The sequence below is a fragment of the Coccidioides immitis genome, assembly GCF_000149335.2.
Source record: "Coccidioides immitis RS genomic scaffold supercont3.3, whole genome shotgun sequence".
Classification (NCBI taxonomy): Eukaryota; Fungi; Ascomycota; class Eurotiomycetes; order Onygenales; family Onygenaceae; genus Coccidioides; species Coccidioides immitis.
The window spans coordinates 1181616-1207992 of NW_004504308.1; the positions used below are offsets into that span (position 1 = coordinate 1181616).

Sequence of the window (26377 nt, forward strand, 5' to 3'; positions counted from 1 at the left end):
GACAGCTAACTGAACAAAGAAGCCCAGGGTGCCGCTTGACGAAGGGTGTGACTTTTGCTAACACCTCCTGTTACCATGAGCGGAGAAACTGCATTATTGTCAGCAAACACGAATGTACATGCCTTCTTTTAAATGATTACCACGTGCATTCAATGCAAGAATCCTCAATCCGCGAAGACCCTCAAGTCACGGTCATCAAGTAATAGTAGATAGAGAAAACGTGGGGATTATGCTATTCCATGATCGGTGGGGTTAGGCCTGACCCAAATATCTAACCAAAATCGATGAAGTCAAACGCTGCAAAGGAAAAATAGGCCTGTTATGCCATAATATTGTATCCGGAAACCCTACAGGGTAATCTGTATTTACCTCCTCCCCAAAGATTCCGGCTCAACAGCCCCGGTGACTCGTTGGCGACTTCGAGACTCAGGAACGAAGTTGAACTTTTCAAATATAAAAACTCCTGAGGCTCCAATCTTTTCCTTCCCTTTACTTCGCTTCAACGCTCCGTGCCATTCTCTCTTCTTCAAACTGAATCATCGAAGAAAGCAGGAGGTCCTTTAGACATACACCGTCGCCGATATACAAGCCTCTTTGGTATCGATTACACATCTTTGTATACGAAATGAGAAATTTCGAGACCGACGTTGCTGCACGGGATCACCTAAGAAGCGCGTGGAGAGGGGGGACTTTCGAGTCTGCGCTGCCCATGACTTAGACCCAATTTTTGCAGACGCCTTACAATATTGGTCCCAAGAAGCTAGCCCAGAACTGAGCGTTTGTCTTCCCCATGAATTCCAGGGCTCTGAGGCTAAAAGAAGATGATGTAGGCTGTCTGGCAGCAAGGCCAGCAAAGAGAAGGAAAAAGAAAGAAAGGCAACCGACAAAGGTGTACCAGGGCACTTTCAGCCGTAACATAGAGAAATCTGATAATTGAGAGCCAAACGCTGCTGATTGATGACGAGACGTTTTCTTGATGGATGTTTAAGCCCAATTACTCCGTAAATAAAGAATGCCGACTCCGGGAAAAATGCCGAGCCTGGACTCGGCATTCTTTGTTTTGAGCAACTCTCATCTCCGCGCCACAATCCAATCGTGGATAATGGCCCGAGTGTTCACAGCCCTTCGTAGCACAAGAGCTGAGCGGGTAGGATCGCCAACCGGAGATCTCATGGATTTCTTCCTGGAGCCGCCTCTTTCGGGGGCGCGAAGTGGTCTTCCGGTGCGGCTGCACTACTTAAGTTAAACGCGGGCCGATGAGTCGGCAAAATAGAAACCGAGAGCGCGGGGACACTTTTTTCATTCTTTTGGCGGGCGGGAATTTGATCACTCCAGATTATCGATCCGCCAGCGAGCAACCCTTTCTCTCTGGTTGATGGTGTTTTGTTTACCATCTGTACGCGTCCATTCATTGCTATACTCCCAGCTAATTCACACCGCGCTCTAGCAATAACATGCCAACTGAATTGGAGGAGGTATATCAAACAACCAAAACCACGCCCCCCCCCCCTCTCTCCCTTCTCTCTCTCTCCCGGGGGATTTATTTCCTTAAGAAAGTGGCTTCGACTTATATTTTAATTGTAGCTCGTCGAGTTCCTTCATCATGGGAACTCGCAGATCAGACAGATCGGTAAATAGCTCCCCCGCGACATCCTTCGCCCTATTGTCCGTGAACGGCAATGCTGAACCGCCTTAGCATGCGAGCATCTCGTCGGATACTCTACGTCCCAACCCTCCCTCTTTAAACGGCAGCAACTGTTACCAATTCGTGATCTTAAATTGCTTGCAAGGGACTATGCTGTATGTCCGAGCTCGATCATTTGGGTGGGACATAACATAGCTGACACCTTTGCACTCCGAATAGCCCATCGCGAAGAATGCGTTCACCATGTTGGTTAATCTTTCAGGGGACGAAGAGGTTTTGAAGTTATTAACTGAGGATGATGGCTTTTTGGAGACATTGTTGGTAAAAGTAACCGTATGTAGGTTACTGCTTCTGCAGCTTTTCCCCCGGCCCCTCCCCCCCTGGGCGTGGTCTTTGGGCTGACGGTGTTTGAGCAACAGAACGTGAAGGAGCCAAATGCGAGTGAGATTACGATGCTTCTTGCCAACATGGCTAAGTCCGATAGCATGAAGCGAATAATTAGCCTAACCCGAGCCGTGCCATCCGGAGCCTCCAAGTCTTCGAAGGCGATGGATCAGTTAATGGACTGCTTCGTCAAGGGCAATGAAGGTGGACTCAACAAGTCAAATGATACAAACTACGATTACCTCGCCTATTTCTTCGCAGATATTTCAAAGCACGAAGAAGGCCGTGCGTACTTTATCACGGAGCAGGAATACGACTCAGTCATTCCGATTACAAAGCTCACCGTTTTCACAGAGCACCGTAGTCACATCCGAAGAAAAGGCGTGGCCTCAACTCTTAAAAACATTGCATTTGAGATTTCTGCACACCCGAGCTTGTTGTCAGAGTCGCAGATTAATATCCTACCGTATATTCTGCTACCTATTGCGGGACCGGAAGAATTCGATGATGATGAAAGTGCGGCAATGCTCCCGGATCTCCAGCTTCTGCCCCCAGACAAGGAGCGAGATAGCGACCCTGAAATCATCACCACACACTTGGAAACGCTATTACTGCTGACAACCACCAAAGAAGGAAGAAAAATAATGAGAGATGTTCAGGTGTATCCCTTGATCCGGGAATGCCATTCCCATATCGATGACCCAAAGGTGATGGAAGGGTGTGATCGATTGGTGCAAGTCCTTATGCGCGGCGAGGAAGGCGACGAAGATAAGGACGCAGAGGCGATGGAGAGAGCAAAGGCAAAAGCTTTAGAGGAGGCGCCTCGGGAAGACGACGAAGACAAAATTGTTGAAATTTTTTGAAAATAGCAATTAAAAAAGCTCCAATCCATGTGTGTTTATACTCTGTACGGAGTACGGAGTACTCCTAACAGAAAAGAAGTTCTCTTTACCTCCCTCGTAACAACCTCTCTCCTGCCAAGCACTGCGCATGCAAGTTGGTTCGGCTGATCCGCAGCGGCTAAATTTTTACCGTGTTCGCGTGGGGTTCCGCGTCGAAAGTCAATTGAACCGCTTCCGCTTCAACATCTAGTCGCGAGTACGGAGTAAACCACCACTCTGGGAGCTCAAACAAACCGAAACGTAGCAAAAGGGCAAGCGTTGGGATGAAAGGACGGCCGTCATGGGTACTCCGGGCCAATTGACATGGTAACTATGAAACCGCGCGCTCATCAACATTAAATCTACTTTTGGCTCTGTCAAGTGAACCTATTATCTAACGCGAACTCGCTGAAAAGGAATACATCTCGATTCCGATAACACACCCAGTAGTCCAGCCATGTATCGCCGAACTCCTTCGAACCGGGTACCACCCACCCGAGCTTATTCTACGCGTCGAGCGCGTGATTGAGGTTCCCATCATACTCGCATCGCGCCAATTTATAGGTGACACGGGACCTTCGGTATCATGCTCGTTAGTGGTACCAGGCTCGAGTGAAGAAGAGCGAATCCCGACACGCAAGACATATCGCATTTTCCTAAGCGATGGAGAGCTGGTTATCCAAGCGCTGTTAAAGCGGGAATTACACTACTTCGTGTCCACCGGTGAGGTTGTGCCGGGAGCGGTTCTTGGGCTGGAGAGATTTGAAATAAAGAAGGCGGAAAGGCTTTCTAGCGCTGATGTCCATGCGAAAGATAAAAGTGAAAGCTTAGGCCAGATTGTCTTCCTCGCAGTGGAAAGGTTTCGGGCGGTTGATGGAAGACTCAGACCTGACCAAAAAATTGGCGAGATCCAAATTGGGATGCCAATTCTGAAGGTAAAGATGGTGGCCAAAAAGCGAGACAGAGATGAGCTGGACGCCAGTGAGCCGTTGCGGCCAAAGAAGGCTAGGCTTCCTGATCCTGATCAAAAATCCGACACTTCGAAAGATATATCTCCGCCACCAAAAGCCCAAGTTCAGGACAGAATTTGCAAAACCGAAGAATTTTACGAGAGTATCCTGGACGATGCAGAAATGCTTGCTTCAGGCTTTCTTTTAGAAGACACACGCGAGCAATCGCCGGGACTTAGCGCTAGGGCATCGACTTGTGAAGCAGCTGAGGGTATAAGGCCCCAGACTCCTGGAGCAGCAGACGTCACCATGTTTCCTTTTGAAAGCACATGGCTGCCCCCCACCAAATCTCAGGCCAAAACACCCAATGCCCACGCACAGCCTATCCAATCTTTGTCCATTACTCGTCCCCTCAACCTCTTTCTTGTCCACGAGCTTCTCTATCCGCTTCGTGCCCTTCCAAAACGCAACTATATTGTTGACGTCTTCGGCGTAGTATCCTGGACCTCGCCCAACACCATAACTCGCCGCAACATGCCTCCCAAGCGCGATCTACGCATCGTAGATTCAAGTTTCACCTCCCATCCCCAGCGCAACCAGCACCCTAGTAATACCAAGTTAGAACTCGGTATATCGGTGAGCGTGTTTGTTGATGCGGAGCGATTCTGTCCACCCGTCGGAACAGTGGCATTATTCAGGAGTCTGAAGACCCACGAGTGGGAAGGTATAAGCTTGAATGCGTACGAAAAGGATTGCGGAGGCGGGAAGGAATGGTTTACTTGTGACAAACGGAAGCTCGAAGATGCTGGATACGATGTTGTGGGGATGAGGAAATGGTGGGAGCAATGGGATACAGAGAGGAAGAAGAAGCTTGAAGAAGACAGGCGCCGCTTTGAAGAAGTAGAAGCAAATAAACCCTCCTCATAACGCGGATATGAAGGTATCTCCGGAGGCAGGAAGATGATGGAATCATCGCAGCCCGTGTAACTGGGAACTGAAACTTGCAGGAATCCTATCCATTTCTATTTCAAGAAAACAAAATCATGTCGAAAATCTAATATTGACACTACTCTAATTTCATCTACCACTGTTGGTGTTAAACCTGAGGTAAACAATTTGCAGCCAACAGCAATTACTGGCCTGCAACAAGAGGGAAACTGTTTAGACAAGACCTGAACTGGACCAAACCAACAAGAACAACGTATCTTTTTTCTTTTTTGCTCTTTTCTTTTGAATATGAGGAAGGCATGTAGATGATTATGAAGGGAGGATAATGGGGGTTGGGATAAGTTGCAAAGTCCTTCTCTGGCACCAATTTCCACTGGCTTCGTCAAATCCTTATCTCCAATCTCATAATACCGTGCATTGCAAAAACATAATGATGTGACTTTCTATAAGGAAGCTCACAAAACAATGACCATGAACAGGTAATAAATATGAGCAATTTTCACAGATACTGATAATAACACAGAAACATAACAAACCAGACCAATCTGAAAAGAAAAAAAAAAAAAAAAAAAGGGTAGTTCGAGCAAAAAATATCAGGAACATCAACAATATTGTATTGAACTTAATCTGCAGGTTTGAGCGTAGCGGGGATCCGATCGTCGAAAATGTCTTCCCCAACTTCATCATTGTTGTTAGCCCATTCCCAGCCGAAACCAGGGACAAATTCTGCACAGTTCATAATCATATTCACACGTTCAAATTCGCGCCTAATGATAAAAACCGAGTCCTTGGAGATACTCTTTGCCAAGTTGTTGTTGGGGTTGAACGGATCTTCGATGGCGAGGAAGTTCCAGGTCCGAGTGCCGTCCTTGTTGAAAAAGCTGTAGTCCCAGCGCTTCGCCTCTTTGGAAATCAAATTTGGGTTGCGAATGGAGACAACGTCATTCTTCCAGTTAAACTTAGAATATCTAGTTGACCAGCGCCGGTTGCCCGATTCCACTGGGGAGTAGTAAGTGAAAAAGCCGCGGAGGAGTTCACCAGCTGACTGGCGGTTGGATGTCAGTACTCCCTTGCCAGCAACACGAGCAATTTCTTCAAAGTTATCCCAGAAGAATGTTTCATGTCCTTCGATCCATTCAAGATTCCGCATTCCAATGTTTGAAAGCTGCAGGTTGGGAATAACGGGTGGCGTTGCAACTTTCATCAAATAGTGAAGGAGCATGAGGATGTAGTTGAACGACGGCAAGGTGCCAGCCTTTGGATCATCGATCTGGCGAGCATGGGCCCAATACTTAATGAAAACACCCATTTCGTAGACTCGATCGTCACAAGCCCGATAGCATCGCAAAAGAGTCGTGGTTCGCATTTTCAAGGCAACGTTCTCGAAATGAATATTGTATAAAGGGATGCACTCGGAGGTTTCGTCCTCGCATTTCTCCTGGACAGTGAAGGCGATTGGCCCCTCCGGCTCCGTATACACGTTAAAACCTGCCGCAATATAAGCCGCCTTGAAAAGGCGTGGCAGCTCGGAGTCCAGGATGGAAGGGACACCTCTAGTGACAACAGTCAGGTCCATCTCGGAAGAAGGGATTGCAAAGCCAGAGCAGAAGCTGCCGAAACAATGCAATGCCACGGTAAAATCGCTTGTTGGTAGGCCTAGATCAGCCATACGTTCCCTGATAGCCCTAGCTGCAATCTTGACCAACTCAACCCGAGTGACCTCGCGTTCCTTTAATTGACCATCTGACATTTCCCACTGCGGAATGTGAGACCAAAGATATTCCATGTAGTCCGTCTTAGTCTTATTATATTGGATTCTGGCAACCATGGTGCGGCTGGTTTTGCGTGGAGGATCTAGGACGTCATGCTCAGCTGTAGGAGAAGGCCAATCGACATTGTAGCGAGCCAGCTCATACTTTTCAACGGTGGAAATCTTGGGCGGAGTAAATCTCCCAACGATGACCCGACGGACGATGGAATTCTGGGTGTCAAGCTGGGCACTTGCAAGCTGCAGACGAGCATGGATTTCGGGTGGGAGGTTCAGGAATTCTTTCTTTGAGGCTTCCGAAACGTAAGCAATGGTCCCACGCCCTCCCCATTCGGTAGTCTGCTCAGGCTTGGGAACACGGGCCAAGCGAGTCATTGCCATGTTGGACAAGTGTGGCAGAAATGCATCAATTCCAAAATATGATAGGAGAAAGAAAAATAAATAAATAAATAAATAAAAATAAAAGGCTTTGGAAACAAATTTTGGTTGATAAGAAGTAATTTCGTGCAGTTTTAAGCCTATTGCAGCAGAAAGGTGGTAACGATGAGTAGAAGAGAAAAGTTAGAAGGTGGCTGGGAAAGGGATAAAGAAAGACCACCACTGTGGGAATCTTGCCGAAGATATACCTGGGGTTGGAGGGTAGGGCTTCGACTGCCTTCAATAACACAAGAACGAGCACGCAATCCTCGATGTCAAAGGTTTCCTTGCGCTGACACAAGATTAGCTAAGTCCGTCGGCCGTCTCCGTGAGTCTGAAGTCCGAGCATCCTAAAATGCCTTGGTATAGGAAGGTATATCTCTAATGCGTTTCAATGTTTCGCTGCATACAATCCTGAGATACGTCTGATAGCCTTGGGTCAATGTAGAGAGTTGGTATCGTGTGCGGGTTTCCGCGCCACTACGTTCCAATCCTGAGCGATATCCATGATTCACCGTTGACCATAAGGGCGTGATTGGAGTCTTATTTTCCACGATTTGAAATAATAGCTTAATCAGGGCCCCTTCAGATTCATAGGGCATACGGGTATAGTGGCACAAGCTCCAATGTATGTACATCAAATAGAGTGTTTACTCCGGTTTTCCAGTCTCAACCACCCTGGCCTTGAGTATCAACGGAGAGGAAATAAACCTGGGAAACACGTCCGGGAGGAGTGTGGCATGGATATATAATCAGATCTCTCATAGCTCTGATAAGCCCTGGTTTGTTGCCACAGCGAATGCAAAAAAAAATTATGTACAGGGTACGGTCTTTTGGATTAGACCATGCTCCCGTTTCTGAGGATCTGAATCCCCTGTCATGTTGAGAACTAGGAGAATGATGATATTGTGCCATCAATGCACAGAAGCACATATCAACAAGGCCTATAACATATGTGCCAAAACAGCAGTGCTCCCTCTGTCCAAGAACGACCTGCCAGCCATCAAATGTAATCATATCTCTGTAGATATCTCTTAAAGCTGTGAAATTTGGACCTTGAGGTGATGAACTGACGTTGTGATTCATGGGGAATAGTTATTCCGTGCTGCTGAGCTTCGTATGCACTAGACCATTCTAGGTTAGTAGTTCAGGAAACTGCTTAGTAATTAAGGCATCTGACTAAGCTGCTCATCCTGAAGCGCTTCCGGCCCTGACCTCATTGCTGCTTCTGTTTTGCTCGTCCTGCTCAGCGCTGGCTCGGGGGATTCCTGGAGCATCTTCAACCATCCTGCTCAAGTGTTCTTCAGCAGCGCCTGAATCTGCATTCTATGCCTGGTCTACATTATTCTTTCTATTCATCAAACCGTCGTCCAGCATCAATCCTCAACTGACGGAGTACAATCTCATCCATTGGCCCTCTAGCAAAGCTCTCTAGGCTGTCCCAAGAGAGATCGAGTTCCACAGATAAAATATCACTATATTCTCTGGACTCTTGTCTTTCACATACTCGATTTCCTCTATCCCCATATCATGAGCTCGGTCCCGCCAAACGGGCCGCCCGGTCGAGTACCTCCAGCTGGTCGTGCTGGGCCTTTTATCAAGGTTCGCCGTCCAAAACCCGCAGACCCGCTAGTGCGTCCAAAAAAGAGACCGATTCCACGCTCTCAGGGTCTGGCGCCGGGTGGTGCCCCTGTTGCCAATGGACAACCACGCCCTTCGCCACAACTTCCTCCGAAACCTCAATCAAATACCTCCACCCCGAAGCCTCCTCCCATCCCTAGTGCAGATGATATGACTGTGAATGGCTTCAGCGGGCCCCTCCTTTGTCAGAATTACGTCGATTTTGCATTGGTCACTACCAAACGCGCTCTGAAGGAGGGCTTAAAACACCATGTCGCCAAATTCTTGTCGAAAAAGAATATTGATCCCAGAGACGAATCGCAGTTTACACGTCCAGTCCGACTCCAACGTCGTGACCCGAGAGCTACCACTGAGCCGCCGCCGATCGAAAGACAACAGAACGCGCAGAAGGGACGAGAAGGAAATCTAACTGAGGCCGAACGAGAAGCGTTAGAGGCCAAGAAGGCTGCTAGAGCCAAAGAACGCGAAGAGAATCTGGCACAAATTGCCCCTTCAGCTTCTGGTGGCCCTAAACGCACAAACGTCCCGAAACAGCGCATCCAGCAGGTGTTTAAATCGGAGATGACACCCGAGGAGATCGCGAAAGCTCGCGTAAAATACGAAGAAGCGCTCCCTTGGCACTTAGAAGACTTCGATAATAAGAATACCTGGGTTGGTAAATACGAGGCCGCCATGTCTGAGACCTATGCGATGTTTGTTCTAGAGAAGAATGGCAAGCTGCGGCTGGTTCCAATAGACAAGTGGTATAAATTTAGTGGGAAAAATCCTTTCAAAGCTCTTACCATTGAAGAAGCTGAAAAATACATGTCCAAGAAAATTAAAGATCCACGGTGGTTCATGGAAAAGGAGCAGGAGCGAAAGCAAGAGCGGGAATTAGCAGACTTTGCGAAACAACGTAAAGTTTATACGGGAAGAGTGGTGTCTTCTGGTGTTGGAGAAGGTGGCGAAGGCGATGATATGGACTTTGAGGAGGACAGATTTGCTGATGATGAGGAACATGTTGTGGTGGAAGAAGATGAGGAAGCCAAGCTGGCGGAGAAGCGTATCAAAAAAGACCAATTAAAGGCTAACGTATTCAATTTAAGGGATGAAAGGGATTATGAGGCCGAGGAGAATCAGGAGCGAAGAGAGAAAGAGGCGCTTAAGGAGTTTGGAAAGAAGGTTCGGAAAGCCCTCCAGCGGCGCGAAAAGAACTATGACTATAGTAGCGGGTCTGATGCCAATCCCTGGTCTGAAGATGAGGTTAGTTCGCTCTTTCGCACCATAGTATCCTTATCAAGTCATCCTTGTCTAATTATTTTAATCTAGAGTACGGACGAGTCTGAAGCCGAACGAATTAGAGCGGAGGACGAGAAGAAGGAAGGAGAAAAATCATCTGCGCCCCAAACAAAGGGTACAAGTACACCATCTGATCGGGGAAAATTCACAGATGCGTTGAAAAAGGGTCCCACGCAGCAAATGAAGAAACGCCCCGGTTCACCGAACGTTTCCGACGCCAGCGGCACGGATACTCCACGCAAGAAAGCCAAGAACAAACACATCGCCCAGCCATTGTCTACAACAGCCTCCAAACCTGGTTCGAGACCCATGTCTCCTGCACCGTCGACCACTACTTCCGCTACTCAACGAAAACAAGATGCCACAAAACCAGCTGGGAAGAAACGCATGCGGAGTGGAACCGGCGGTGCGGGCTCTGGTAGTGACGCAGAGCGAGGCGCCGCCTCCGGTGCAGAAGTGAGCGACAGCGCAGTAGCAAAGAAACTGAAAATCAATCCTCCCGGCGTGTCTTCGAAGAGGGGCACTCCAGCCGGTTCCCGCGCCGGTAGTCCTCCTGGTACGTTCATCATCATCGGCATTCCTTTCCCCTAGATTCCCTCCCATCGCCTATCTGTCTAGAAGTCCTAACAAAAATTCACCTCTTTCTAGTCCGCCCATCTACCCCCGCAACAGCCACAACTGTAGCCCCAGTCGGATCCTTCCCCACGCACGCCGAGGTCCACGCTGCCATTCCTCCTACCGGTATTTCATCGGGTGATCTGCTCAAACTCTTCCGTCACCGTCTAGGCGATATGAAAACCAACTATCCGAAATTCATCGCCATCGTCAAAGAGGTCGGCGTGTTCGCTAAGGAGGATAAATTACTGAGACCAGCGCCCAATTTCAAACCTTCTGGTTCTTGAAAAAGAGCATTAAAAAAAAAAAAAAAAAAAAATTAAAATTAAAATAAAATAAAAAGAGATAAATAGGAAAGATGCTTTATCTACTCCTTGCTTTAAAATGAACTTCCTTTGCGCTAATGGCTGGCATGGTGGACGCATCCTGCTATTAAGACATTTGTTTAAGGCCAATTCATGGACCAGTTATGCTATGATGTAATGTACGCATGTATTCGATTGATATACTCCGTACTATTGGGAGTTTGGGCGTTTTCACTTCGCAGAAAAGTAGCTAGTCACCATAAAGCTACCTTACCTATAATGCTCGAAAAGCCGATTGAACCACAGTCAAGATGGGAACAACTGTATTTTTAATGGATTAGCGGTTTTCACGGGATATTCCTATATGTATATTGAATTCTTGCTGAGCAATGATGAGGCTTTGAAAATCAGGGAACTCTTTATTTATCTATCTCAGAGCATGATCTCATTCTCATTACACAGGCGTTCTTCAACAGTTCAAAATCACATAGACACTTAATCAAACACAGTCAAAAAACATGTTCCAGATCAATGGCAAAAGGGGAGCATTCAGAAAAATAAAGCTGTAGGAAAGAAACATCGATAGCGCACATGTACCATAATTTTTGTATTAAGAAGCTCTATATTCATACGTAGTGCAGGGAATATTAAGAAAGGTGGAAAAAAAGGGGGTGTTGGGGCATGTAATCAAAAATTACGAAAGAACTGGACGTCTTTGATGCTTTTAATTCCTAGCGTCCAAGGGGTCTTCGTATTTGTCCCAGTTAGCCAATACATGGCCGATGCGAGGAGAGTTGGTAAGTCGGTACACATCCTCGAAGTACTCTTTGGTGATCTGGAAAGGACGTGCAGTGACGTTGGGAATGTATTTGCCGATCAACTTGCTGGGATCGATGGTGGACTTATTAATCTTCTTGAGCAAGAAAGATCTGAAAGGTTTCACGCCAGAGCGAAGGAAGGTACTGTGGAATGGCACGTCGATTCCCTTCAGAGGGATTGTAGCGAAACCACGCTCAAGGGTGAGTGGCTTAGGCTTTGCTTCGGTTTGTTTTCTGCATTCCTTGATGATTTCGACGAGATGGGCTTTGACGTCTTCCAGAGACATGGTCTTCATCAACGCTTGGATGTCGATCTTCTGAGCCTTGAGAACATTAAGGACATTCGTAAGGCAGTCAAGAGCTCGAAGCTGTAAAACTATTAGTGCACTAGCTCAGCAACACGGGAGTACAAGGTGGACAAAAACATACATCTCCAGCACAAACATATTGCATGTTGGCGACGTTATAGTTGACAATCTCCAGTAACCAGCCACACTCCTGAGAAATATTCTCAACCACGTACTGAAGAGCCTGCTCGTTGAATGTCGGAGAGATGCGGCTTGGATTGACAGCACACATGGAATAGTTGGATCGACCTTGCTCATCACGTTCGACAGCCACCTGCATGGTCAATCCGCGGTAGAACACAACGGACACCAAACTCTCGATGGGCATAACGTCAGCAAGGGCAGCAAGGGCAGAGTATTCGCCAAGGGAGTGTCCAGCAAATGAACTGTCACGCTGAACCAAACCCTTGGACCGCATATCCTCGAAACTGGCTTTTTCCATGAGGGTCAGAGCAGGCTGGGTGAATTGTGTCGCGGAGAGGAGGCCAGATGGCGACCTATACGTGTAAGAAGTTGACTGTTCATTAACTTCCTTGAAAATCTTCTCTGACTTGATCGTGCCATCAGCGTTAACCGATTCGAAAGTCATGGACATATAGTTCTGTCGTATTTTCTTTCCTCGTGGGCCACCAAAGTGAATGGTCAATTCACGCGGGTTATTTTTGACGATGTTGATGATAGAGAAACCATAATTCTCCAGGAAATGCTTGTCGGCGCGGTCCCAGACCTCTTGCGCAACAGGACTCGAGTTGTAGAGATCCATACCCATACCTTGCTCTTGAGAACCCTGGCCAGTAAATACATAAGCAGAGACGGGTTGCTCAACTTCAGCCTCACCAAGCAAGACCTTGTCTTCCGTTGCTTGGTTGCTCGTCTCGACCTTGATGATCTTTCGTCCGGCAATCATACCCACATGCTGAAGCTTGACAACAAGGTCATCATTGGGAAGAACCATACCAACAAGGGAGGCATGGAAGCTGCGAACACGACCAATATTGTTTTCAGCGGCCCAGGTTTCGACTAAACTTCGGACTGCAGCACTAGTATACATGCCATGTGTGATGGTCCCAGGCAGATTTGCGTAGCTAGAGAATACACGAGAAACGTGGATGGGATTGTAATCTCCCGAGACGCGTGCATAGGTTTCATTGGATGCAGGAGCTTTCAGGATAAGTGGTGTCTTGCCGCTAAGTGGGATGGGATTCTCGAAGTGAACGGGCTGCTCGATAGACTGGCCGTGGCGCTGCAAGTAGTCAATTACAGGATTTCCATGGGAAGTTCCAGCTTCGTATTCGACCGACGCAACCTGGATGATTTCCTTGGTTGGCAGTTCTAAGAGCACTTGACCCATTGTCTCAACGCTATGGAAGACAGTCTTGTTCTCGAATCGAACGGTACTCTGAAGGCGGAAAGTGAGAGTTTGCCCGAGAAGCTCCACATCAGGGTCATCAAGGCGGAACCATTCCTTAGACTGAAGAACCGCGACATCCTTGGTTGACGCCAGATGGACCTGCATAGGCACCTCCTCTTTGCGCTGGAATGTCGTCTCGTAATCGGTATACGTGCCTCTGTAAAGGAACTGACTCGTGACATGCATTATCGCCTGGCCATCTCGCTTGATTGTACCACAGACCTCAACCATCTTTCCGGAGTCTTGGTTGATAATCGCATTGATCTGAGCAGTAGTCTCCAAAACGTCGCCAACTTTGATTGGCTCCGCCCCAGGAACCATTCGAAAACCATTTGACAAATGCACCAACTTCAAAAGATCTCCATCAATGACGCGAGGGAAAATTGGCTTTGTGATTGCTTTCCATCCAACAACAATAGCGAAATCCATAGGAGCATATACCTCCTTGCCCGGGCGGTCAACAAAGGCTTCACCAGTATTCCCGACAGCATGCACGAAGTCAGCAATATCCTTGGTGACCACGGTTGTGGATCCTCCATCAAACACGCTGGTAGCAGGCGTAGCAAATGGAACAGATTTCTCGGCAAACCAAATACGATAATAGAACTCCTTGATGCGATCATTGCGGCCTTCCATTATCTCTCTGATCGGTGCATAGCCAGTTTCCGGATGATAAACGAATTGGAACACCAGTGGAACAACGCCATTTTCGGCCGTCCTTCCCTCGTAGAGCGTCAGAGAGATCTCATTTTTATTGCTCATCCGGACTTCAACGGTTTTCACTAATTTACCAGACTGGGAGGGTTCTCGAACGCTGATAACCGTCTTCTGTGGCGTATCCGGGTTGGCAATTTCAATATACATTCCACGTGTAGGAGCAAGAAGGCGCTTCATTGGGTTAGATTGGAAGCGATGGCCTTGGATGAACACCTCGGCGGTGAAAAAGGCGTGTCTCCAGGAATACGCTTTTCCGGCAAGGAGATGGAGCCAACGCTCAAGATCAGGCAGATTTGCAGAAGGAGAGGAAGATAGCCTGTAAGAAATCTTTGTCGAGTCTTCGGAAACGGTCAGGCCGTCGATGTCACGGTCATCCTCGTTTTCAAGAAGCAAGCGACCGCCGAAATATTCCACAACAGGGACGTTAGATTCTTCTCCGCGATAGACATCGCGGATGAGACCCTTGATGTGATTGCGGTGAATACCCTCAAGAATGTCTTTAACCGGCTCGTCGACGCTATTCGAGTATTTGGCCGCCATCGGGCCTTGCAAGATACAAACGCGGCCGACATCTTGACCCACGACAGCCTCAAGATCTTCAGACTGCCAGAGGGAATCCTTCTTGAACCAGAACTCAAAGTTTTCATCGAGTGCAGGGACAAATGGGACTGGCTTTTGACCTCGTCTTTGACAGAGCAGCAAGAAATGTTGCACATCTTGGGCGCTAATGAGTTGGGAGGAAGCCTCGGGGTATGCCTTGAGAATATCATTAACAGCGGGGTATGGCTTATCGAGTTGAGAGTAAGATTGAAGCAGAGATGCTTGTCCTTCGGTAGATGTGAACCGTTCTTCGACACGACGGATAAAGTCGCCGGTGAGGCGTTTCAAAGAGTCATCAATCCATCGTGACTGGTGCTTCACATACATCAGATCAACCATACGGTGGACGACCTCCGCATAAGTCATATCTTCAAGATCGACGGTATTTCCGGAGGAGTCACGACCGAACCAAACCTTCTGGAAGTCGTCATTCAACTTTTTGATGATGTAGTCGCGATTCTTCTTAAGTTCGGGAAGACGCTTGGCTTTGTCCAGAGCAAAGATTCTCTTGTCCATCTCAGCCCAGAGCAAAACACCACGAGTTGCAAGCTTGTGGATTGGTTCGCCCATCTCAGATCGCACCGTGATGACACCGCCAGCAGGGCCATTATAGGTCTTCTCCCACTCACTGTCATCGACACCCGGGGCAGCAGCAATAGCTTCCTTCGCCGCCTTAGAGGTGTGTGCTTCCTTCGCTGTCATCATACGACTGCCAAACATGCATCCATCAAAGGGCATGGAAGGATAGCCGAACTGTCTAGACCAAGTACCGGTCAAATATGGGTAAGTATCTTCAGCGCCACCAAAGCCGCTACCGGCAACTAATACTATATTATCACATCGACGGATACGGCTGTACATCTGCAAGATCGGCTGGTGGAAATCCTCAAAGGAATGGTGACCACCGCCGCGACCACCAGTCCATTGTAGAATAACTGGGAAAGTTGGGTTGGCTTTGGCGATATTAATGACCTGCTGGATAGCCTCCATGGAACCGGGCTTGAAGCCAATGTGTTTGATACCAAGGGTCTCGATATATTCGTTTGCGACTTCAATAGATGGAACACCGGCACCAATCGTGAGACCTTCAATTGGGACTCCATCAGCGCGGAGTTTGCCGATCAAGGGTATCTGCCAACCCATCGCACGGGGATTGACGTAAATTAAGTTAACAGTGATACCACGGCCGGGAGGAATTGCTTTCTCGATTTTGTGCAAAGCCTCTGTCATAGTTTTGGCATTGTAATAACCGCCCCCAGCAAGCTCAATCTGGTAACCAGCGGTCATGGTGGCAGCAACGAAATCCCACGGGACGGTGGTGGGTGTCATACCAGCAACCATGACAGGCGGAACACCCAGAAGCCTACTCATCTTGGTGTCGACAAACGTTTGACCGACAGAGGTTTTGACCAAACGAGGACCAAATTCTTTGACCCAATTTACCGCATATTTCACCGCGTGCTCCTCATCTCGATCAAAGAGCTCAGGTTTATAGCCAACTTCAGCGTTTGTACCGTCCATGGATCCTGCGAGAATGACTCGAACTCCGGTACCATCCTTGTTGCGGTTGGTCAAAACCCCAAGACCTGAAATACCGCCAGGACCGAAGTCAACGATATGAGTAGCATTCTCGAATACGGTGGCGTTCTCCCAGTTCACAGGGTCACTTGTGATCATGCGAACCAGCGCGGGAACAACATCTTTATCCCCACTTTGCCGCAAGTCAACACCTGTATTGGTATCGTAAACAGGAATGCGAAGTGAGCTTGCGGGGATTTGGATGTCCTCGAGGTCTTCTGCAATAATATCGAAAGCGGAGGTGAGGTACTTGCTGTGGAATGGCGCCGTAATGGGCAAAAATCTGTTGACAAAGCGGACTTTGCGCTGGGTGAAGGGCACCCGGTTTTGATCCAATCCAGTGGGGGCTTTGACTTTTCGGAGTCGCAAGTTCAAACCGTAGAGGGAAATTGGAGGACCGGTAACGACGAAATTCCGGGCGCTATTAACCAGAGAGATGGCAATGTGGCGGTCTTTGGGCAGGTGCTGATTAGTCGCATCGATGTGCTCTTGAACGGCTGCGCGGGGCAAGTCACGAATGGACAGCATAGGTGTTGGGACTCCTTCTCCGTGTTCAATCGAGTCTTGGAGGGTAGAAGGAGCCAATGACGTCCGTGGATAAGCCTGCTGGCTACGCAATCCAATCCAGAATAGCATCGTCAAGGCATTCTTGGCGGCCTTTCCAAAAGACTCCCATGTCGTTGCGGTTGCAATTACCGCAGCCGTGACGATACCCTGAGAGTGACCGGTGGTACCGCTGAACCGTTCCAAGATCTCACCAGGCTGCTTGCCCATTGCCTTGCAGGTGGCCATGTAATGAGCAAGTTGCACCAAACCGATCAACGGGAGACTGACGGGTGCTGACACAAGGTAATCAGTATCTGGCTGAGTGTCACGATCGTGAAGCCACCGCAGGATGTCCATTCCTTTCGAGTACTGTTTGATCGCGTCGGGGTCCCGAGCCAAGGTTTGAAGTAGCTCAGCCGATGACGAAATCAAATCTTCCACGAAAGAAGGATAGGTAGAATAGATTTCCCGAAGTTCGTCGAAATACTCTTCGATGTTGCCTTGTCCGCCGTACACACTGTACAATGTTGCAGTACCATCAGCGGCAGCCCTGAGTAAAGCTGACTCGTGAGGTTTTGTGGGCCTGGCTGCAGACGCGCGGGCCGCGTAGTAAGCCTCGACGACCAGCAGCTTTTTGGCGGTGATACCCGGCAGAGAGCCAGCGACGGCATGCACGTCGTTTCCTCGCATGAACGCCCGCTCGAATTCGTTCAGAGCCAGCTTAAGCAGGTCTATGTATGAGCCTTGGGCGTCATCTTCGCCTTCCTCCACCTGTCGCGCAACGAAACCGAGATATCTAGCGACGAGTTCAGGAACAGAAGATGGCTCATCATCCTGGGCGAGCTCGTCTGTGGGTTCAGGGAGGGACGCGGAGAACGCATCTTTGAGCTGTGATGCATGGAAGTGGAGGGAGGTTGGGACGAGAAAGGAGAATTCGAGAGACCCGTGGGAGAGGAAAAGAGGCCTCAGGGACTGCGAGGAGCGGGGTGTGTTGATGCCCGTCTGCGGGCCCGTAGAAGTGCCGTACATGGTTTAAAAGTTTTAAGAATAGAAGCGCCGTCGAGGTATCTCTATATCATCTAGGGTTGCCGGTCAGCAAAGGGAGAAAAAAATAAAACAAAAAGCAAAAAGAAAAGAAAAGAAAAGAAAAGAAAAGGGTCCATCAGAGAAGCATTGTCGTGCTGAGCATTTCGCTAGGCAGCTGCAGTCTGCTGAAGAAGGGTCAGGGAGTCCACATACCAACTGTTGTTGAAGCAAGCACGCCAGCACCTCGATTTGGCTGGGGAGGTCCTCACAGTCAAGTGAGAATCAGTCGAAGCCGTAAGAATAACCACCAGAGGCCGGGATAGAGAGCGATGTTGCGTGGGTGTGAGGGGTGAGATGTCGTTGGGAGGGAAGAAAGGGATGTGACCGTGGTGGTGGTGGTGAGGGATGTGGTTGTTGGTTGCGGTTGAGGTCTTGGTGGTGGTGGACCGGGGCGGAGAAGGGCAATTGCAACTATTAAATTCCTATCTTGCAGCAAGAACGAAGCAGAGAAGCGAAGGAAAGCAGAAAGAGACGAAGACGGCGGAAGAGAGCAGCAGAGGTGGGAGATGAGGAGGGAATGAGGGACGACCGGTCCGTGTGCCCGAACAAGCAGCTCGCTCCTTGGGTCCTGACAAGCACAACAAATTTTTGTTTTTTCACCGCGCTGGAGGGCCTTTTTTTTTTTTTTTTTTTTTTGGGCAAATTGGAGCTTGGTCGGGCTGGGGGCAGTGGTCTGGGTCCCTGGCGGTGCCGAGCGCCCGCAAGGTTGGTTGAGTTCAAGGCAGCTCTGATACGGCCTAGCGCCGTACCGTTGACCCCAAAGAATTCAAAACGGTTGGGCGGGAGCGACGGACGCGCGCTTACATTACCGTACCGATACCGTCCCCTGCTGCGGCTTCACGTACTGTACCTTAGGAGTAATGACGTAACTTTGATCAAGGCACGGAGTACTCCGTCGACGAGGAATAAAAATAGTCGAAAAAGGAATTCAACACGAGAGAAAGGATCTCAGGGGTCGACCTGAACTCGGGCTGAAGGATTGGGGCTGGATCGCACATTTAGCCGGAAACGGAGAATTGTTCGCACGGGCAGTGCTGGGTGAGTGTCTGCGGTCGCGGTCGCACCGTAACTCACAGACGGGACTAACTCCCTCGTGTCCGCGATCTGGCTCCCATGATTGGTGTCCCGGCAACGGAAACATTCCTGCAGCCGCAGCCAGTGAGGGACGGGGGTCACCGCCCTGATGCCGCACTGGCGTCGCCGGAAGCTCCCAACCAAGGCCCACCAACTCGCCCCTTACGACCCGAATACCAAAAGTTACGCCGGCGCAGGCACACAGACCCAGCCAGAGATAAGATAAAAAAAAAGAGTTTCTGCTCGCCGGATAGATTACGACGTCCTGACCGTACGGAAAGTTACCAGCCTGGCTCCCCCCCCGGATCTGCGTATCAGCTCCTCGACGGGCATTTTTTTTCTTTACCTTGAAATTTCCATGGGCGAAGGCCTCATCAAACTCCCCAACATATCCTGCTCACCACCAGCTCTCTCAAGCGGGCGGACACTAACATCAGACGACATCACCAGGGCTCCTCTTTTTTTTTTTTTCTGTTGTTTTTTTGCTGCTTGTCAGTTTGACAGGCTTCAATTCGGATTAGTGATCCCTTTCCTGTCATCATCGGTCGTTTTCTGCCGTCCCAATTCCGTCTCTCTCACCTTCCCGAAGAAAAGAACACCTCTCGTCTTGCACGGTGGTGTCCATCTGGTGAATCGTGCATCCTCTCATCCTCGCCCTCAAAGCTGTTTGACGCCTCACAGCATTAAAATCATACAAACTTTATTTACTCCTCTACCTCTCTCCATTGCGCTCGAATCTCCGCCCTCCTCTATCCGTCTAATCCTTACACATAATCACGAGAACCCCACGAGCGACTTCTACACCACATCTTCATCATGAGGCCCGAAGTTGAGCAGGAGCTCGCCCACACGCTCCTTGTTGAGCTTCTTGCATATCAGTTTGCTTCCCCTGTGAGATGGATCGAGACCCAGGATGTTATCCTCGCCGAGAAGAGAACAGAGCGTATTGTCGAGATTGGCCCGGCCGATACTCTCGGGGGAATGGCAAGGCGCACAATCGCCTCGAAATACGAAGCCTATGACGCCGCAACATCCGTCCAGCGACAGATTCTCTGCTACAACAAGGACGCGAAGGAGATCTATTACGATGTTGACCCTGTGGAGGAAGAACCGGAGGCCCCCGTCGCTGACTCCACACCGGCTCCGGCAGCTGTTGCTGCCATTCCTGCACAGGCTGCTGCCTCTGCACCATCACCCCCACCACCAAGTGCCGGGCCTGCTGCGGCAGTCGCTGATGCTCCAGTCTCGGCCCTTGACATAGTGAGAGCTTTGGTGGCACAAAAGTTGAAGAAAGCTCTCCTCGACATTCCACCTACCAAGGCCATCAAGGATTTGGTTGGAGGTAAGCTGCATATCACTCTCAATGCACTCCCTGTTTCCGTGGCTGACGCCGAGACTCGGCAGGTAAATCTACTCTTCAGAACGAGATCCTTGGTGACCTAGGCAAAGAATTTGGCTCGACGCCAGAGAGACCAGAAGATACCCCAATAGATGAGCTCTCTTCTGCACTCCAGGCCACATTCAATGGTCAGCTTGGCAAGCAATCCACCTCACTCGTGGCCAGATTGGTGTCTTCAAAGATGCCTGGTGGATTCAATATCACTGCCGTCCGGAAATATCTCGAGACCAGATGGGGACTGGGACAAGGCCGCCAGGATGGCGTCTTGCTGCTTGCACTAACCATGGAGCCTGCTTTGCGTCTCGGCTCAGAAAAAGACGCGAAAGCATATCTCGATGACGTCGCCAACAAATACGCCTCGATCCAGGGCATCAGCCTTTCCACTGCCAGCGCCGGTAACGATTCCGCCGCTGGAGCCGGTGGAATGATGATGGATCCCGCCGCTATCGATGCGTTGACCAAAGATCAGAGAGCGCTCTTCAAGCAGCAACTCGAAATTATAGCGCGCTATTTGAAGATGGATCTACGGGCGGGTGACAAGGCGCATCTTGCTTCACAACAGTATCAATCTACCCTTCACGCTCAGTTGGATCTGTGGCAAGCTGAGCATGGCGATATTTATGCCTCCGGCATCCAACCATCTTTCGACCCCTTGAAGGCACGTGTTTATGATTCATCCTGGAACTGGGCACGGCAAGACGCTCTTAACATGTATTTTGACATCATCTTCGGCCGCCTGAAGGTTGTGGATCGAGAAATCGTCAGCCAATGTATCCGCATCATGAATCGTTCCAACCCCCTCCTTCTCGATTTCATGCAGTATCACATTGATCACTGCCCGACGGAACGCGGCGAGACGTACAAATTGGCAAAAGAACTCGGGCAGCAGCTCATTGAGAACTGCAAAGAAGTCCTGAATGCGGACCCGGTTTACAAGGATGTTGCGATCCCAACCGGCCCACAGACTATTATTGACTCCCGCGGTAACATCAATTATGAAGAAGTCCCTCGTCCAAGCGTCCGGAAACTTGAACATTATGTAGCGCAGATGGCTGAAGGTGGTCCGATCACCGAATATAGCAATCGCACAAAGGTCCAGAATGACCTGCGGAATGTGTACAAACTCATCCGCAAGCAGCACAAATTATCCAAGTCATCTCAGCTTCAATTCAATGCTTTATACCGGGAGGTTCTTCGTGCCTTGGCCATGAATGAAAATCAGATCATCCCTCCGGAGAATGGGCACTCAAAGAAAGGCAACCGCAGTGGCTCGCGCTCGCCAGTTAATGGAGGGCCCACGAAACCGGGCAAGATTGAGACGATTCCTTTCCTGCATTTGAGGAGGAAGAAGGCTCACGGTTGGGAATATAGTAAGAAGCTAACCGGCGTTTACCTTGATGGATTGGAGTCTGCTGCTCGTTCTGGCCTTACTTTTAGTGGGAAAAATGCACTGATTACCGGTGCTGGTGCTGGTTCCATCGGTGCAGCACTGCTTCAAGGTTTAATCAGTGGCGGAGCTAAGGTTGTCGTCACAACCAGTCGCTTCAGCCGTGAGGTCACAGAATATTACCAGGCAATGTACACCCGCTACGGCGCTCGAGGTTCTCAATTGGTGGTCGTTCCTTTCAACCAGGGCAGTAAGCAAGACGTTGAGGCTCTAGTGGACTATGTCTACGACACAAAGAATGGTTTGGGCTGGGACCTTGATATCATCGTGCCGTTTGCCGCCATTTCGGAGAATGGACGCGAAATCGATAGCATCGATTCCAAGTCAGAATTGGCGCACCGTCTCATGTTGACGAATATTTACCGCTTGATCGGTTCCGTCAAGACGCAGAAACAAGAACGAGGATTCTCCACACGTCCCGCACAGGTTATTTTACCCCTTTCGCCTAACCATGGAATTTTTGGAAACGACGGTCTCTACTCTGAGTCCAAGTTGGGCTTGGAAACCCTGTTCAATCGCTGGTACTCTGAGAATTGGGCTGATTATCTCACCATTTGTGGTGCTGTGATCGGATGGACACGTTCCACCGGTATCATGAACGCGAACGACACGATCGCTGAAGGCGTTGAGAAGCTTGGTGTTCGAACATTCTCGCAGCAAGAAATGGCCTTCAATTTATTGGGATTGATGGCACCTGCTATCGTCGATCTCTGCCAGAGCAACCCCGTGTTTGCAGATTTGAACGGTGGTTTCCAATGCATTCCCGACCTGAACGCCCTTATGGGCAAACTCCGAAGCGAGATGATTGAGACAAGCGCCGTCCGGCAGGCAGTTATCAAAGAGACCGCCTTGGAGAACAAGGTCGTCAACGGCGAGGACAGCGAAGCTCTTTACAAGAAGGTTGTGACCGAACCCAGAGCTAATATCAAGTTTGAATTCCCAGCTCTGCCAGAATGGAAGGATTTGGAGCCAATCAACCAGGACCTCAAGGGCATGGTCAACTTGGACAAAGTTGTCGTCGTGACCGGTTTCGCTGAAATCGGTCCATGGGGTAACTCCAGAACGCGTTGGGAGATGGAGGCCTATGGCAGGTTCTCTTTGGAAGGATGTGTCGAAATGGCTTGGATTATGGGCCTTATCAAGAATCATAACGGACCTATCAAGGGACAGCCATACTCCGGATGGGTTGACGCGAAGACCGGTGAGCCGGTGAGTGACAAGGACGTCAAGGCTAAGTATGAAAAATACATCCTTGAACACTCCGGTATCCGCCTCATCGAACCTGAACTCTTCGAAGGCTACGATCCGAATAAGAAGCAACTTCTTGAGGAAGTCGTTCTCCAGGAGGATCTAGAAACCTTTGAGGCTTCCAAGGAGACCGCTGAAGAATTCAAGCGCGAGCACGGCGACAAGGTCGAAATTTTTGAGATCCAGGAGTCCGGCGAATATACGGTCCGCTTGCTCAAGGGCGCGACCCTCCTCATCCCCAAGGCCTTGAAATTCGACCGTCTTGTTGCAGGTCAGATCCCAACTGGATGGAATCCCAAGAATTACGGCATTCCCGATGATATTATCAGCCAGGTCGACCCCGTTACCCTGTACGTTCTGGTGTGCACAGTCGAGACCCTCCTCGCCTCCGGAATTACGGATCCCTATGAATTCTACAAATATGTCCATGTTTCTGAACTTGGTAACTGCATTGGCTCCGGCATTGGTGGTTCCCGGGCTCTCAGGGGCATGTACAAGGATCGCTACCTGGATAAGGCTCTTCAGAAGGACATTCTCCAAGAGTCTTTCATCAATACTATGAGCGCATGGGTAAACATGTTGCTTCTCTCCTCCAGCGGTCCAATCAAGACTCCAGTCGGTGCTTGTGCAACTGCTGTCGAGTCCATTGACATTGGTTACGAGACCATTGTTGAAGGCAAGGCTCGAGTCTGCTTCGTCGGTGGGTTCGACGACTTCCAGGAAGAAGGGTCGTACGAATTCGCCAACATGAAAGCCACAAGCAACGCTGAATCTGAATTTGCTCTTGGAAGAACTCCCCAAGAGATGTCTCGCCCCACCACCACAACTCGTGCCGGTTTCATGGAATCCCAGGGATGTGGCATGCAGCTAATCATGAGTGCACAGCTTGCTCTGGATATGGGTGTCCCTATCTACGGCATCCTTGCCCTGACCACCACGGCTACTGACAAGATTGGTCGATCTGTGCCTGCTCCAGGCCAGGGTGTTTTGACCACCGCTCGAGAGAACCCCGGCAAGTTCCCGTCACCACTTCTGGATATCAAGTACCGTCGACGACAACTCGAACTTCGACGTACGCAAATCAAGCAGTGGCAAGAGTCGGAACTCCTCTATCTCCAGGAGGAAGTCGACGCGATGAAGGCACAGGCTACTGAGCCGTTCAACGAGAAGGAGTATCTGCAAGAGCGTGTGGAGCATATCCAGCGCGAGGCGATTCGACAAGAGAAGGATGCTCAATTTGCCCTTGGCAACAATTTCTGGAAGCAAGATTCTCGGATCGCTCCACTTCGTGGAGCTCTTGCAACTTGGGGCCTTACGATTGACGATTTGGATGTCGCTTCGTTCCATGGAACATCTACCGTCGCCAACGATAAGAATGAGTGCGACGTCTTGTGCAAGCAGATGCAGCACCTCGGTAGAAAGAAGGGCAACGCTCTTCTTGGTATCTTCCAGAAGTACCTGACTGGTCATCCAAAGGGTGCTGCTGGTGGCTTTATGTTCAACGGCTGCTTACAGGTTTTGAATTCCGGTCTTGTTCCCGGTAACCGAAACGCGGACAATATCGACAAGATTATGGAGAAGTTCGACTACGTCGTGTACCCCAGTCGAAGCATTCAAACCGATGGCATCAAGGCATTCTCCGTAACGTCGTTTGGCTTCGGCCAAAAGGGTGCTCAGGCCATTGGTATCCACCCCAAGTACCTTTTCGCCGCCCTAGACCAGGCTCAATACGCTGCGTACAAAGTGAAGGTTGAGGCCCGACAGAAGAAGGCGTATAGATACTTCCACAACGGCTTGATCAACAACAGCCTGTTTGTTGCCAAGGACAAATCGCCATACGATGATACTCTCGAGTCGAAGGTTCTTCTGAATCCGGATGCTCGTGTGGCTTTGAACGAGAAAACGTCGCAGTTGACTTACCCAACCAAGGCTCCTGTACACAAGACAGATCAGAACACCAAGGACATGGTCGAGTATTTGGCCAAGGCTACAGTGACAGCCAACACACGCGTTGGCGTTGATGTCGAAAGCATCGAAGCGATTAACCTCGAGAACGACACGTTCATTCAGCGCAACTTCACTGAAGCCGAGCAGAAGTACTGCCGTCAAGCCGCTTCACCCCAAGCGTCCTTCGCGGGGCGGTGGAGTGCAAAGGAGGCGGTGTTCAAGTCCCTTGGCGTATGTGGAAAAGGTGCTGGAGCAGCATTGAAGGATATTGAAATCATCAACGATACCAACGGAACCCCTGTTGTCACGGTGAGTTAATCCCAGAGCAAGATCTCACCTTGTCGCGTCCTGTTATGTGTACTAACTTGTCTCCCTAGCTCCACGGTGATGCCGCGGCGGCCGCTAAGCAGGCTGGAGTGGTAGGCGTTACTGTCAGCATTAGCCACAGTGATTCTCAGGCTGTAGCTGTCGCACAGGCTACTGTCAACTAAAATTTGGGACTCAGAACCTTATTTTTGTGGTAGTCGTTAGATGTGAATTGTTTTTCCACCACATAGCTCTTGATTTCCTCCCAACCCGAAACTTGCTTTACAACGATCAAGATCGCAGAATACTTGTTGCTTCTTTTTTTTTTTTTTTTTTCTGTGGTCTTGTGTGTTTTCTTTTTACAGCCCTATTAATTTCAATGATAATAATTTCCTTTTCTTTCTTTCCCATGTTTACTCTTGCATGATTGTTCCTAATTCTTCTGTGTTTGTTTATCCCCTGTATGTTGATGCTGAAAAAGTTGCCCTGTTACGTTAAGAGATGTCCCTGAGATTCCCAATGCATTAATATGTGTGATGATTCAATTCCATGCCGAAACATCTTCTACAATTCCCGGTTATGTGAGTAGATAGATGCAAGACACCAAAGTCCGCCTTCGTCAGAAGTCAATTCTGAGATATTTACAAACATCAAGGCCGGGGTATGGAGCAGTCACTCTCTTCTCCGGCGATTTCTTAGTCGGACAGCGCTTCGGGCTGCCTCGCTCGCCGTAAATGGCATGAATGACGTCAGGAACCGTTTAGTCCCAATTAGGTATAGCCCGATCCCTCTCAAACCTTACATAAGCCGCTCCCTTGCGATATCGGAAATTAACCACCAATAGGGTGCGGCTCTGAGCCGCTCGGCATGTCGCTTGCTGTTTTCCCGGCGCCAGCTTAAATCGCCGAAGTGGGATAATCGATGCCGAAGCTATGCGCGCGGGGTGAAGTTGTGATTTGGAGAAATGACTGATATCTGAAGCTGGGGAACGCCGCCGAAGACGGAGAGATGCTTGGAGACA

The 26377-nt window shown here is 49.4% G+C and overlaps 8 protein-coding genes across 9 annotated transcripts; 5 read left to right on the forward strand and 3 right to left on the reverse strand.

Moving 5' to 3' along the window:
* Positions 1 to 365: 365 nt before the first annotated feature.
* CIMG_08484 (uncharacterized protein) lies at positions 366 to 792 on the reverse strand (the record flags this gene model as incomplete). Its single annotated transcript, XM_001241320.2, has 2 exons — positions 366 to 531; positions 743 to 792. The coding sequence occupies 2 exons, from the start codon at positions 790 to 792 to the stop codon at positions 366 to 368; spliced, it is 216 nt and encodes a 71-aa protein (XP_001241321.2).
* Positions 793 to 1454: 662 nt separating this feature from the next.
* Positions 1455 to 2967, forward strand: CIMG_08483 (uncharacterized protein; the record flags this gene model as incomplete). The annotated part of the gene is made up of 5 exons (XM_001241319.2): positions 1455 to 1475; positions 1585 to 1630; positions 1697 to 1800; positions 1865 to 1978; positions 2065 to 2967. 5 exons carry the CDS (start codon positions 1455 to 1457, stop codon positions 2890 to 2892), a joined length of 1113 nt encoding a protein of 370 aa, XP_001241320.2. The 3' UTR covers positions 2893 to 2967.
* A 190-nt stretch (positions 2968 to 3157) lies between these two features.
* Positions 3158 to 4940, forward strand: CIMG_08482 (uncharacterized protein). The gene is made up of 2 exons (XM_001241318.2): positions 3158 to 3237; positions 3327 to 4940. Exons 1-2 carry the CDS (start codon positions 3235 to 3237, stop codon positions 4785 to 4787), a joined length of 1464 nt encoding a protein of 487 aa, XP_001241319.1. The 5' UTR covers positions 3158 to 3234; the 3' UTR covers positions 4788 to 4940.
* A 490-nt stretch (positions 4941 to 5430) lies between these two features.
* On the reverse strand, positions 5431 to 6957 carry CIMG_08481 (uncharacterized protein; the record flags this gene model as incomplete). The annotated part of the gene is made up of 1 exon (XM_001241317.1): positions 5431 to 6957. One exon carries the CDS (start codon positions 6955 to 6957, stop codon positions 5431 to 5433), a length of 1527 nt encoding a protein of 508 aa, XP_001241318.1.
* A 1456-nt stretch (positions 6958 to 8413) lies between these two features.
* CIMG_08480 (transcription initiation factor IIF subunit alpha) lies at positions 8414 to 10834 on the forward strand. The gene is made up of 3 exons (XM_001241316.2): positions 8414 to 9876; positions 9943 to 10468; positions 10561 to 10834. The coding sequence occupies exons 1-3, from the start codon at positions 8524 to 8526 to the stop codon at positions 10812 to 10814; spliced, it is 2133 nt and encodes a 710-aa protein (XP_001241317.1). The 5' UTR covers positions 8414 to 8523; the 3' UTR covers positions 10815 to 10834.
* Positions 10835 to 11180: 346 nt separating this feature from the next.
* CIMG_08479 lies at positions 11181 to 18550 on the reverse strand. 2 transcript variants are annotated; one of them, XM_004444957.1, is made up of 3 exons: positions 18089 to 18550; positions 12080 to 17928; positions 11181 to 12018 (listed from the first exon to the last, which is right to left on the reverse strand). In XM_004444957.1, exons 2-3 carry the CDS (start codon positions 17876 to 17878, stop codon positions 11557 to 11559), a joined length of 6261 nt encoding a protein of 2086 aa, XP_004445014.1. In that variant the 5' UTR covers positions 17879 to 17928; positions 18089 to 18550; the 3' UTR covers positions 11181 to 11556. The 2 variants fall into 2 exon arrangements, with proteins under 2 accessions (XP_004445014.1, XP_004445015.1); XM_004444958.1 differs by having other exon boundaries at positions 11181 to 17928.
* Positions 18281 to 19119, forward strand: CIMG_13197 (uncharacterized protein; the record flags this gene model as incomplete). Its single annotated transcript, XM_004444959.1, has 3 exons — positions 18281 to 18434; positions 18605 to 18640; positions 18851 to 19119. 3 exons carry the CDS (start codon positions 18281 to 18283, stop codon positions 19117 to 19119), a joined length of 459 nt encoding a protein of 152 aa, XP_004445016.1.
* A 374-nt stretch (positions 19120 to 19493) lies between these two features.
* On the forward strand, positions 19494 to 25541 carry CIMG_08477 (fatty acid synthase subunit alpha; the record flags this gene model as incomplete). The annotated part of the gene is made up of 3 exons (XM_001241313.2): positions 19494 to 20351; positions 20414 to 25359; positions 25428 to 25541. Exons 1-3 carry the CDS (start codon positions 19826 to 19828, stop codon positions 25539 to 25541), a joined length of 5586 nt encoding a protein of 1861 aa, XP_001241314.1. The 5' UTR covers positions 19494 to 19825.
* Positions 25542 to 26377: the final 836 nt, after the last annotated feature.